The sequence below is a fragment of the Mus musculus genome, chromosome 5 (genome assembly GCF_000001635.26).
Source record: "Mus musculus strain C57BL/6J chromosome 5, GRCm38.p6 C57BL/6J".
Classification (NCBI taxonomy): domain Eukaryota; kingdom Metazoa; phylum Chordata; class Mammalia; order Rodentia; family Muridae; genus Mus; species Mus musculus.
The window spans coordinates 81463192-81477656 of NC_000071.6; the positions used below are offsets into that span (position 1 = coordinate 81463192).

The 14465-nt window shown below is 36.4% G+C and overlaps 1 protein-coding gene across 39 annotated transcripts in view; it reads left to right on the top strand.

Annotated features, from left to right (window-relative positions):
• Adgrl3 (adhesion G protein-coupled receptor L3) overlaps positions 1-14465 on the top strand; it is an 808741-nt gene that overhangs the window by 444107 nt on the left and 350169 nt on the right. For all 39 annotated transcript variants that reach the window (XM_011249474.3, XM_017320921.2, XM_030254561.1 and 36 more), the window contains one exon: positions 2004-2113. In XM_011249474.3, coding sequence (XP_011247776.1) covers positions 2004-2113 — 110 coding nt within the window. The remainder of the gene's footprint in view (positions 1-2003; positions 2114-14465) is intronic.

The following is a 14465-nucleotide window of genomic DNA, read 5'->3' on the forward strand; positions in this document are numbered from 1 at the left end:
AGATATCCTTCCATGTTGATTTCCAAATCTCGCATGTCTTCAAAATATTTAAACACCTAGTACTATGATCATGGTGTGTCTTATACAAAGATTATATGTGCCTTAGATAAAGAGAACATTCCATAGGTTTCAGTGTGCTTGCCTTCCTTTGACATTCAGAACACTGTGAGCTAAAATAGCAAGTTTTTCTAAGAGTAGAAATTATAAAGTAGTTCTGTTTTACCTAAGACAGAGTGCGTATATCATCACGTGCAATTTTTAGATGTGCCTCTTCACATATACTGTCTCATTACATACAAGCTCAACTAAGATACATGAAGTAAGATACAAAAATAACTAAAATTGTCAGTGAAGACTTTAAATTTTCTTTAGTGCAGATAATTAATCTACACATAATTTGTGTAATACATGAACATTGTTTTGGTTTACTCCAAATATCCTGTAATAATGTGATACATAGTCTGTGGTGGGACTCTCTTTGTAATAGGAAAGCAGTGTTGTTGTTCATTAGTATACTTCTGGGTACCGAATTGCTCTGTATGTTACATGAAACGCATGATTATCTTGATATTAAGATACAGCAGCTGGCTAAGAAAGCAGGTGCCACATCTATAGTGGAGAACATTAGAACTTGTTAACTCTTTGGGTTAAATGCTGGGCTAATTATGGTCTTTGTTTTGTTTTGTTTTCTGTTTTACTTGAATTAGTCTCATGTTAAGACTTTTTTTTACTCTAAATCAAACTGAGTCTTGTGTCTGCTACTTCATATATATGCCCAGGTTCTGGTTGTCTTCTGAGACATGGGTTGCACCAGGGAATGAAGCCTTTAAGAAAGTGATAGTAAAACCTAGCCCTAATGTAAGGCTAAATTTGTTTTCCATATCTTAAATGAATACGCTAGAACATAAAACAAGTAGTCACCGAGGCCCTTCCAGTACAGACCATGCCAATGTTATGTGTTTGGGAAACCATTAACCATAGTTTACTGTGTAGTATGTACTGAGGCCACTATGAGCTAGAGACTTTTTCAGAGGTGATTGAATTTAACTATTTGTATTTTTTTCCCTCAAGGAAACATCAGCCCACATCTGGTTTAATCTAATACTATAAAAGTGACCAAGAGAGTATGTCTGTTGTAATAGTAATATGTTTTCATTATCTTCAAAAACATAAAGCTCCTCTTTTGAATTACATAATACTGACAAACGGCACGTAACCTGTGAGGTTGATGTCATTACTAGATGGAATGTCAAAACATGGGTAGTCAGGTCTTTAGAAGGGCAGTTACTTATGCAGTTAATATCAACTGTGCAGAATAAACATATTTCTCTAAGTGATAAGCTTTAGACAGTTTTACATTTCTTTTTGTGCATGCCTGTGCTCACATGTGTTCGGGACACATTCCACGATGCAATGGAATTTACTTTCATCTTCTACCTGATGAGTGTCGGGGATTCAAATCAGTTCATCAGGCTCCATTGGCATCAGACAACTTAGCCACCTGAACCATCTCCCTGACCCTTAAAAACTAAGTTTTTACTGAATTTTTAAGCATGGATAAAGGTTTTAAGGGTAACTTTTCACTCATTTAATGTGAATTTTTATCACATTCATTAAGTTTATTTTACAACTAAATAAATATTTAGTTATATTCTGTTAAGTATCATTTTTGAAATGGGAGGACGTCTTTTCCCTTAAATAATCCCGCCAAGCATTCACATTGTTAGTGTCCTAGGGATGACATTGTATCACTTCACTAATCTTTAAGTTCTACTTCAAAATTATGCTCAAGCAAATATAACTTACTAGGAGGAAAACAGACAGATAGATGTTTATGTTTTATTTTCTAAAGCACACTTCAGATCCCCCGTTAATAAGTCTGAAGTCCTAAGGCAGCAAACTTTCTTTAGTTTTATGTAACTGGAAGGCAAAATAACATCAGTGTTGCTATTCATGATGACTTAAGCTTACATGAATTTACTATTTCTTTCTTTTGATTTCAGATGCAATAACAGAACCCAGTGTGCAGTGGTGGCAGGTCCTGATGTATTTCCAGACCCATGTCCGGGAACATATAAATACCTTGAAGTGCAGTATGAATGTGTCCCTTATAGTATGTATATTCCTATACTTTTCTTTTAAAAATATATTACTCTTTAATTTGCATGTATTCTCTGTGATGACATAAAATTATCACGTAAATATAAAGAAGGCAACAGATACGACATTTACAGGTCTAGATCCCCTCCTTCATTGCTTGTCCCTACTGCATCTAATTTCAATACTGCATAATTTTGATGATAATATACATGAATGTCTGTGGTAACAATGCTTTTAATGCAAGAACATGCAATGCCTAAAAAAAAGCAAAGACTAGGTAGGATGTGCACACCGAATCTCTTCAAGACTGAGCAAGTAGAAATTGAATGTAAATGTATATTTTATACTCTTATATCCATCAAAATTGATTTTTTTCAGTCTGATTAAAGTAATTATATCTAAGTTTTATGTACTGTCAACCTTTGAAAATCAGATGTATGTCCATTCACAGGGTACAAACTGGAGAGTGAAAGGAGACCATTTAAGAAACACCTCAGATTATGTTTTACACAGTCCCAAGGAGGATCTTTGCACCCTTTAGATCAGCCATGGTATAGAGCAGTAATGTGTGTTTTTTTTCTTCAGGAATAATGAAGAATGAAATAATCTAAAATGGAGCATTTTCTGACTTTTTTTTATCCCAAGGGAAGATTCATCATCACAAAAGATTTTTTTTTATCTTACTAGTTAATTATTCATGGGATTTTGTAGTGAAAATCACACAGGAAATCCTGTAGTCTCGTGTTAGATATTCAGATCATGCCAGAAAGAGAGAGAACACCTGGGATCATAAACAAATCCCAGGATCCAACTTCCTTTGATGTCTGAGAAGGAGGAAAATATCTGGGGATCAGCAGGTTTGCCGTGCCAAGAGACAGCTCTGAGCTTGCTCACCCATGCTTATTTCAAGGAGCAGCACATTACTCATGAGCTGAAAGTGCGCACACTTCAAAAATAGACAGAACTTTGGCCAACAGGAAAGGAATTATAATTTAAAAACAATAACGAAGAAGGATAAAATTTTATTTTTGAGTCATTATAGCATGGCTGGATAGTGTGAATCCAATGCATTGCATGCACTTCATATTCTTTGTTCTGAAAAATGCATTTCATATAGGTTTTCTTGAATTCTCAGTTGGGTTTCATATATTATCATCTCCACAGGGGCCTTTTTGAAGAGTATAAAATTCCTAGTGACCATTCTTTTGGTTGACCAGTGATATTTTAGGGAATGAAATGCATAAACTATCTTTGAACTGAGACAGTTCTATGTTGCTTGCATAATGAGATCTTGGTGAAGTGTGTAGAATGCAGCGTTAAAGAGATATTTTATGAAAAAAAAATACACAATAGGAAAGACTTCCTTTCTAACATAGTTCTGTAAAGCCTACATTAATATTCTAAGTTTTGTACTTGGAAACATGAAAGCAGAGATAAAATGTCAGATTGTACTTTTTTTTTTTTATAATTTGTTAAGGAAATGAAACAGTTCACAGCTGCCTCGTTGCTCTCCTGTATTTCATCAGCTTTCTTTGAGGATGTGAAACAACCCTAAAAGCCTCTTCCAGATTCATAATGGAATGTCCTCTGCAAAAATCATGTCCATATAAATAAGACGTTGCTCTCACGGTTTTAAAAAGCTGTACGTTTAAAACCGTGTCTTTTCTCTCATAAATTGTTAAATATGGAAAACGTGATTCTTTAATATCTATATTTGGAGGTTGCTGATAATCAGGATATTTTCTGGCTGCTTTAAAATACTTCTTAGTATGTTATTTATCTGGTTGTTTTTCCTAATGAAGTACTACAAAGTTAGACATACCCACTCGCAACTCTATATTATATGAATTTGTAGTGTATATCTGAATTGTGTTTTTATTCTCTTCAACATACTTGTTTCAAAGGGTTATAGAGAGTTAGAATACATTTCACAAACTAAATATGATTTTAGAGAGAAAATCATCCAAAGAAGGCATTAACTCGGTCTAAGATGCTGCTGAGGCGAGGGAGTACTTGCTGCGAAAGCAAAGAGCCATGGGTTTGATCCCTAGAATACCATAGAGCACGCATTCCAATCCTCATATGTAATACAAATGGTTACATGGATTATATGGAGATGGAAACCAGAGGATCAGATGTTCAAGGTGATCCTTAAGTATATAGCAAGGTCAGGGCCAGCCTGAGGTACATGAAACTCTCACTCAAGAGAAGAATTTGGCAACATCAAAACTTGTTGGCAGTGAGTTCCAGGACAGCCAGAACTATATAGAGAAACCCTGTCTCAAAAATCCAAAACCAAAAAAACCCCCCAAAAAACCGAAACAAACAAACAAAAAAAACCCAAGAAAACCTGTTGGCAAGTTGCGTTCATTTAACAGGGCAGTGAATCATGGATTCCTAATACAATCTGATTACTTTAAAAGTCACCCCTTTTTCAGCCCATGCAAGCATTAACATGTTCTAGCTTCCCCCCTGTAGACCTTGATTGATCCACTAAGTACCGATTTAGATCAATATTCAACTCTTCCTTAAACATGAAATGAAATGCCTGCTTTTCTGGATACTGGAGTCACTTGCTCAGAATTACTGAGATCAGATGACTGATGCCACCACATGCCATTCATCCCAGGGGTTAAAGGTTAACACACATTCGAGTATTAATGCTCCCCAGTCTCCTTAGGAATGGCGAGCAACACCATTTCACTTGCAGGGGAACCTTATGCTCAGCATGTTAGATACATGACCTGTGTGTAGTAAAGCTAGAAAAAGTCAGAGCTAAGACATTATCTGCCTCCAATACCCACTCATAAGGAGCTGTAATATTTAGCCTTTTTTTTTTGACATTTTTACAAGATATTTTATTTTATCCTATCTTATTTTTTATCTTCCTACTCAGTTATGCCATGCATGTGGTGAATGCAAGGGTTGCACAGATCCAATCCTATCTTCAAACTCTCTTAGCTATTTATTAAAGAGTTTGCATTCTTGTTAGCTGTGTTTATTTTAATAAATTGAATATTTATTTCATTTAATAAAGAGTAATAAAATCACTGCAAGCTTGTATTTCTAAAGACAACATAAAACTAGCTTGTGTCTCATAGAAATGCTACCTGTAACTTATAATGAGCTTCTTATCTAGAGTGAGATAATAAATTGGTTTTCATTTATATTAGACAAAACTTTTGAAACCTGCCGTAACTTGAGATTTTACTGTTTAAACATTACACTTGAAATTTCTATTCAACGGTTAAACAAACAATCCACATAAGACCATAGCCTATTTGCTAAACAAATGGCTATTTTCACTTCCATTTTAAAGTTAAGAGCATAAGCTGTGGGCTGTGAGCATAGCTCCTTTTGTAAACTGCTTGATTGCTAAGCCTAAGGACCTGAGGTCAATCTGCTTTCATTTGCAACCTGGTGCTGGTCAAGGCAGATGGAGATAAGCAAATCTCTGGGACTCTTGGGTTAGAAAGCCTTGACTTCAAAGTAAGTTCCGATGGAAAGAGCCTGTGAAAAGAGCATGGCACCTGAGGATAACTACCAAGGTTATCCTCTGACATACACATACATACACATAAATTTCTACTCATATCCCACATACATATGCAGTCAAATACACATGAGTGACAATGTAACACACTCATGCACATACACACACACACACACACACACACACACACACACACACACACACACACACTCCCGAAGACCACAAGCTACGTGACATAAAATCTACATTGTTCTATGTCATGGAATTCCATGCATGACAAGGTTCCAGACATAACTATGGTCCTGTAATGCTGATAGTGAGTCTGCAATATTCCTCTTGCTCAGTACATTTACTGTACCTTTTATGTCATTACATGTTTTCATACACACAAATGCCATTTTGCCACATCTGCAAACCTTACTTAGTACATGCTACATGTAAGATACAGAGTCTATAGCATACAGGGGCATCATAGGTTCTACTATCTATGTTTTTGCAAGCTTACTCAGTGATAGTCACACCATCACAGATTAAATAATGATGCATTTCTCAGGATGCATCATAGTGATGATGTTGTAACAAACACAGTAAACTTTTGTAGCTTTCTTCCTAATCAGTGATAGGAAGAAGAAATATTATTGATAATTTCCTTACATTGGGCTCATTAATGATGTATTATTTAGTTTTCTATTATTGTGCTGAATACCACAGCTACAAGCAATTTATAGAGGAAAGAATTCATTTCTTTTTGCAGCTCACAGGCCATCTGCAGGGAAGTCAGGACAGGAACTCAGGGCAGGAACCTGGACACAGGAACTAAAGGAGAAGCCAGGGAGAAACGCTACTAACTGACTTATTCTCTAACACTGGCTCGGCTTGCTTTCTTATAACACCCAGGACCAACTGTCAAGTTGTATAATTGTTCATGGTGGTCTAGCTCCTCTTGTCAATTATTAATCAAGGAAGTACCCTATAAACTTGCCTACCCAAAATCTGATGGAGACATTTTGTCAAATGAGATTCTCAAGTCTTGTGTCAAAAAGAGCAAAACTAACCAGAAAACCCTGTGTGTAATTCACAAGCAAATATTGACATTTTAAATATTGACATTTATTTACTTATTTGTGTGTGTGTGTGTATGTGTGTGTATATGTATGTGTGTGTATGTGGGTATTATGACTAGTTACATGCACACAGCATTGCATGTGTGGAGATCACAGGATAATTTGTAGGAGTCTGTTTTTGTCGTCCATCTTGTGGATCCTAGGGATTAAACTTAAGTCATCAAACAGGCAATCAGATGCACTGAGTTATTTTATGGGTCCTAAGCTATTTATTTTTGTTTATGTCTATGTGTGTATTTCTCTATGTGTGGGTCCCATGTGTGGGTGTGCCTGTGGAGGTCAGAAGGTGTTAGATGCCTAGAAACTAAGATGACAGGCAGTTGTATGCCAACTGATATGGGAGCTGGCATCAGATCTAGAAGAGCAACAACTGATTTTTTTTTGTAGCCCTCAAAATTGATTTTTATAGTGCGATCATTTTCAGGGTTAACAGAAACATATAGAAAATAGTAATAATAATAAAACACATTAGAGGTAATATAGATTACAATTCAGCTTTGTCTACTGCATTAAGCAAGGGAAGTAAACTAACCAGAAAATGCTTACAATACTGATGGTCAAGCCCAGTTCCCCGACCACGATCCATGCTCCACCGCTGAACTCTACTCCTTGCTCTCCAATTAGAACATCTGTAGCAGAATTCAAGGACTCAATAAATAGCTATAGTTGAACAGTAATTTTACCTAAAACATTAACCTAATTAATTGTATAATATCACTATCTTTTGAAGATGCCTTTGGGGGTGAGGGGAGAGTGGGGAGAAAGAAAGAAGAAAGGAAAGAAAAGAAAACAGAAAAGAGTGACTTCTGAAACCTAGAAAGTTCGTCTCTTTGGGTGTTTTGTACTCTGTTTTTCACATCCTCTGCGTTATATTTAACCTTTACTAAGTCATCTTAACTCGTTCTGTCCTTCCTTGTCTATGTTCACAGGTACTGTTTCTAATGAAATTTGGGCCAGGTGTATCGATACTCGTTTCTGTTCTTGTCATACACTAGTTCCACTGTGGCTTTTATAAGAATCTGCATTTTCTTTTAAGGTCTAATTTTCCTCTTTAGCAGGTATTTTCTTCGCAGGAAATGACCTAAATACTGAGAGGGTTAAACCTGGCCATTTACCAACCTTCATTTGATCCCCTTGTCCCCTTCCTATCCAGCTCCCACCCCTTCTGACCTGAATTGGGGTTGGGACTGCGGCATCTTCCAATAGAGCTGCCTTCATTTAGCTCAGCTACAGGGACCACTCCTATAAGGGAGAAAACAATAAAACAATGAACCTCCCACTCCAAGTTTTCTGAGGAGAGAATCTTTCCTTTGTATCCTGCTGACAAATCGAGTTTCTTCCTGAGGCATACAATTTCATGCACATTAACCACCAGAAGTGCCTGTCTCCCCTCAAGTTTCTGCTCTTCTCCCCAGCTCTTTGTTTCTTTCTTTTAGAACTGTGAAGCACAAGTTATATATTCGCGCAATCTCTCCTGGTGTTTTTGCTAAGAAATAAAAGAAGGGTACATACACATCATTTGGAGAACTCCTACACAACAGTGTTTGATTAAAGCAATCTATAGCACTTAAGACTCTCCTGCTATTCACATTAGCCATCCTTATAGGGACATGGATATTATCTTTATGAAAAGACATGAATAAGGAGCATTACTGAAAATTAATATTTAAAATAATTATATGATTTTTAGTTTTGTCTCTTTAACAGTAAGAAAGAGGCACTATTTTAGTATTCAAATTCCAACTTTTCATAAAGTGATAGAATACTTTTAAGTAATTACTTTTGCAAGTAAAGCTCAAATTGATGCATATTTTAATGTATACATACTTTAGTGTTTAGTATGTTAGTAAGTGGTTGTATGTTTCTTACCTTGGTGTCCTGAAACTAGCCAATAAAATCAAATTTTGAAAGTTAAGAAATAGCAAAACCTATTTCTGTTTCCAATACCACAATTCCTTTTCAGTCATATAGAAGATATTCAATAAATATGCATTGAGTGATTTAAAAGAAAATCAGGTCAAATGGCTCCTCAAAAAATATTATTGTTTATCACTAGGAAAAAAATTACAAGAAACCCTTGTCTGCCAATTAGATGTTATTAATTTAACTAAAATATTTAAATAAAAATAAGGATCATGAGATACTAATTTCACACAAAAAAATGATATAAAAAAACCAAATTACCCTTTCTTTCCTTCCATACTTTTCTCACTAGCCGTAGCAATTTGTTGTTTGTTGGTTTGTTTGTTTTTCTCACAAAGAATTTTATCAGTTTCTTATACTTAATAATAGTGTACAGAGATTTTGAAGGTGATTATAATTAAACTTTATCAAAATTATAAAGTACCTTTATAGACAAGCATATCTTGTTTATAAAGAGGAGCTACTAGTGGGAATCATCTCTTCTGTGCCCTCATCCAAAGATGCCTTTCTTAACCCTGGCTGCTTGCTTTGCTTGTGCGTGGAGATTGTCCTTAAGTAGATCCTTATTTGCTCAGGAGACATCTCATTTTTACAGTCTTTCCTTTCTTGACTACTCACCACATACCAGATACTTAGGTAAAAACTGGGAATGTTTAACTGAGAAAACAAAATGAAATATTTGTGTTCACCAAGAGCTCGAGTAGGTACCACGAAGAAAGGAAAGAAGAAGAGAAGAAAAGATTTTGTCTTTGAGGAGTTTACTCACACGAGGTCAAGGTCCCGGAAAAAAAAAAAAAAAGTTGTTAGTTCAGCAAAGGCATTAAGGACAAAAAACATTCTTATTAACATATTTCCTTAATTATTGTGTATATGTGTGTGTCTTCATATATGCTGCTGCTCACATGTGAAAGTCAGAGCATGCCTTTTGAAAACAGTGTTCTCTTTCTACTTATGGATCCCAGAGATGAAACCCAGGTCATCAGACTTTGTAGGAAACCCTTTGCCTGCTGAGCTATCTCTTGGAAGATTAAGTAGTTAGTATTCTGCTGTGAAGGGGCTGAGCCTCTACTGGGCTTGCATAGGCCCTCAGGCAAGCATTTTTAAAGGAAGACCATAAGAAGTAAGTCTAATGGAATGACTCTATATGGTATATATAAAATATAGGACCAGTATAAAATATAAAGAAAGATGAAACCAGAGATAGGCAAAATGAACATCATTTACTAGGGTTAATAGTGTCTGACTGTGAGTGTGAGAGGGTGAGAGTGAGTGAGTGTGTGTGTGTGTATGTGTGTGTGTCCTTATGCAATGATTTCCATTCAGTGACTGGAATGAGTCTACATGTTCTTGTAGATAGTCCATTTTAACTCATTCTCTTTAAGATTATATTAATAATAAATGCAGCTAAAAGCATACATGTTAATTTGATAGCAAAACCACCTTCATTGCATCACAACCATTGCATTAACATAAGGCACAAAAATAGCAAGCAGGTAGAATCAGTTGGCTATGAACATATGCGCTAGGTTAATGAGTAAATAAACATAGTGAGTTTCCATTCAATTTTTTCCCTATCTTTAAGCAGACAGAAACTCCTGACAGTAACTATTTAAATATTTGAACTGAATCCATACTCTAATTCTGCTGTGTGTGTCTTAATTTAATTTAGTTTCATTAACATTTAAGACTTTGTTGTTTTGAAACATTGTCCGAATTCCAAATGTTGCCAATAATGTGAACAGGGCTGGCCTTTCACTTCCAAGAAGCTCCCATAATCTAGCCGTCATTCTGTCATCTTCCACATAATCATATCAATTTAGAGTCAAAGACTGGGAAGGAAACACGACATGATTTAGTCCTTCATACCACACATTATGAATGTATTTGCTCTTCACAAGGCTGATTGCTTTTCTACTTCAGCTAGAACACAAAGCCTCGCAAAAGAGAACAATAAGTAATACAGAGGGCTGCTTCTAAGTAAATATCTATGACAAGTGCGTATTTATCATTTTAGATTTCTCCCACATTTGTCCTGACTGCACCTTACTAGGCTCTCCATGCAAGGGAGAGGACAACTTTGTGGTTCTGTGGAGTCAAATGCAGTTGATTTTGCATGCTGGCTTCAGGAGATGACAGCTGGGTTCTAGTGAGTCTATTTTACTACTACTAGATGTGAAACTGATGGGAAGACTAAACAGAAAAGGGAGTGAGTGGCTTAAAAACAGTTCAGGCTTTCATTCAGAGGCAAAAAAAAAAAAAAAAAAAAAAAAAAAAATGCAGGGTCTCTGGTACCAGAACCACAGCCCACTGTCTACTCACAGGCTGGGCTAAATATAAGACAGAGGGGGTGGGGGGTAAGGAAAAACGTGAAAAGTTTTCTTTTGGCTCTCAGTTGGCCATTGTCAGAAGTAATCAATGGGTGGTGAGTTTGAGTCAGTAGGGAACTGATAAACAGCACTCACAGCAACCATTACTGAGAGTCCAAAAGGGCTGAGAAGATGACGATCAATAGAATCAAGTTGCTTTAGTTCTTGAGACCAAATTACTCAATTTTGGGTGGAGAGGTTGATGAGCTCAGCCAAAACAGAGATACTACATAAAAAGTTAACACACTGGCTATGCAATATAATCCTTGTAAATAAGGATTATACTATGTTTGTCGAACCAAATGGAATGCATGTAAAGTGCTTTGCATAGCAAAGGTCACGCCACACAAAGCTTCATGTATGTGAACTCTTAAGTATCCTGTGACATGCTAGCTGAAATCAGACTATTTACAGTCTTCAGGGAGTTGGGGCCATCCCACTCAGTCACGTGGAATTCCATAATGCTGCCAAGCTATTCCCGCAATATGGGCAGCCCCATGCATCACGAACTCCTTTACCATGGTATAATATCACAAACTAGTCTTTTTTTTTTTTTTCTTTTTTTTTAGCTTAAGGCTATCAGTGGACTTTTGAGTTCTGCCCTGAACCTCCCTGAGATTGTGCTAGTGGAAAATTCTTTGTGGTTTCACTCCTAAGCCAGCTTTTCCCTACCGGATCTTTAACCTCAGAGAAATAGCTAAGATAAGTTAGGCACATTTCCCAAATTTCCCCTCAACTTGCTTGGCTTCTGCTTGTCTTTATTCTCTGAACTGGCCTGATCCACACTCCCTGTGGCCTTGACTGCTGGCACTGCTTGCTACTAAAAAAAAAATAAAAATAAAAATAAAAATAAACAATCTTAGCTTTGTAGAGTCTCTGGATACTGCTCATAGTTTTCTTTCCTCCTGTGCTCAGAGCTCTCAGTATAATGAGATTTACAGTCAGCCCCATTTCCCCCACAGTTAGTAATCCCCCCCTTTACAGGTTTTGAATGTTCCCAAATGTGTCTGTGTTCTCAATGCATCTAGGTATCCTCACAGTCCGCCAGCCACCCTCACTTATTTCTATCAATAAGTACTGACTGAACCCCTCTTTAAATGGGTCTGTAGACCTAGTCGGTATGTTCTACCAGTGTAGTGTAGTAACTGACCAATTCAAGCCTATCTTTTAATGATCATTTTAGGGTAAGCATAGCTTTAAATCACTAAGTAGTGAAATTCCGGTCTTTCGGATAGAACCCGCTGACTCTGTTGCCAGCTGAGGTCTCTTATTTCTTGCTGTCAGTCAACCTGTAAGGGAGATTAAGGCTTACTTTCAAAAGTGTAAAAGATGAAAACATATTCTCTCTTATTGAAATTTGGCATTGTACACAGTACCTCATTTTAATTCAGTTTCTCTCAGAGAAGTTTCAGAATACAAAATGGCCTTAATGTGACTGCCTGGTATTTTGGTCCTCATTTGCCTTCAGTATGGCCTATAATTAAGGCAATTAATGATGACATATGGCAATATCAAAAATTCAACTTTCTCAATATTATGAAAGTGCAATCCTTCTGTGCATATGGTTGGATCCTGAGCATCATGGCCTTTCTCATAAATTTAGTTCAAATTGCCTGAAAAGAAGACAGCAAATGAGCATTTTTAGGGATGGTGGGTGTTCAGTTTTCTTTGATGTGCCCAACATTGTAAATCACTGCAGTCTAACCATTTGCTTCTTGGAAACCTTAGGACATGCATCCAAATTTCTGTAGGAAAACTTTGTCAGTTCTAGGATGTAGATCTGCTTGAAATGAGTTCGGTGCTCAGTTAGCAGGGAGAGTTCAGACATGCCAAAAGTTTTCTTCAAACAAAGCAAAACAAAAGCCTAATGGAATTACAGAGCGAAGGAGGAATAAATCTCTCAGTGCCCTCTGAACTCAGCTGTTTTCCTTTAGGCTGGTTTTCCTCCACTCCTTTTCTTCCGTCCTGTTCTTATCTCCTACACAGTTCATTTACTGTTGTTTACTCAAGATAACAGGAAATTTCACAAGTGAGATCATAGTCACAGTTGTTGGAGGTGAAATGTGAAATAGGTTTATTTTGACAGGAAGGCTTTCTTTCTTTTCCATCTTGGAAAAACTAATAAAACCATAGCTGGCTATTTATATTATAATCTAGGAGGAGTTTGGTTCGGCAGAGTTGTGTCTCTCTGGATCTGTTAATAGCTGTGTACCCAAGCTAAGCAACTTACCTTCAAGGGAAAGGATGATGCCGAAAAAAGAATACCATGACCCGTGCTAGGAAGACAAACCCAGAATGCCTCATTGTGCTGTATCCTCGCTGATATTTACATTCAGTGGATTGAAATACGAAGCATGGAACACATGAATTATGAACAGCAGCTCTGCCATGGATGTCATGTGGCACTCTGTTAAGAACAAATGATAAATGAAGAATGAGAAACTTGTTAGTCCATGTCTTGAGGGCATTTCTTTGCTCATTGATCAGCATTGCCCACATTTTTTTTTTACTAGCACTGAATCTAATACAGTTTTCATGAGTTCTTGATATATATATCACTTCCACTAGATGCTGTCCCTTGAGTTATGAGATGATAATTTTTATGGTGTTTAATCTTTATCCTCAGGCTGTAGATTGAGCACCACTAAGTGTCAATCACCTAAACGTTCATTTATTATTAATTCTAAAAGGGTTGAACTTCCAAGATTAATTAGCATTATCCTATCAGAAGTATGACAAACTCCTTCCTTCCCTCCTTTCTCCTTTCCACTCTTTCTTCCTTCCTTCTTTCTCTAACTAGCTTGGAGGAAGCAGGACTTACCCCCATGAAAATTATGAATATTCATGAATATTATGGATGAAGAATCTCACTGTTTACTATAAATATTTCAATTGATCTGTTGGCTTAGAAAAATGATTTCTCAATGCAAGTGATTACCTCAGCGCTGTAGTGACTATTCAAATGATTATTTATGTAACAAAATTTGAAGTTTCCAGAACACGAGTATTATTAATGAAAATTTTCTTTAATTATTCTCATTATGATATCTAGCTTATATGTAAAAACTGAAACATGAAAATTTTAATGCCAAGCTATTTTTAAATGTGGTGTAATTTCTAATTCAAATTCATAAAACGCTGTATGTGAATGTGTTTTTTAGAGTTAACATTTTGACAGTGACTAGTATTCCTCTGTCTCTGCACCATTTAGTAAGACTGTAGGCTTCACAGAAAATCAGATCTAATTTTATATTGGCGATGGTTGCTAAGTAACTATTTGATGCAAATTAATCATTAAACATTTAGCAGCTTATTCTCTGATTGGAGTGGATGCAGGAGTGACTTCCAAGCCTACAGCTCAGCAAACAAGTGATGGAGGAAGAATATTCTGAGATGCTTAATAAAAATAGCTGATGACTCCGCTACTTGATTTTCTTCCTTTGTCACAATCATAAAGGA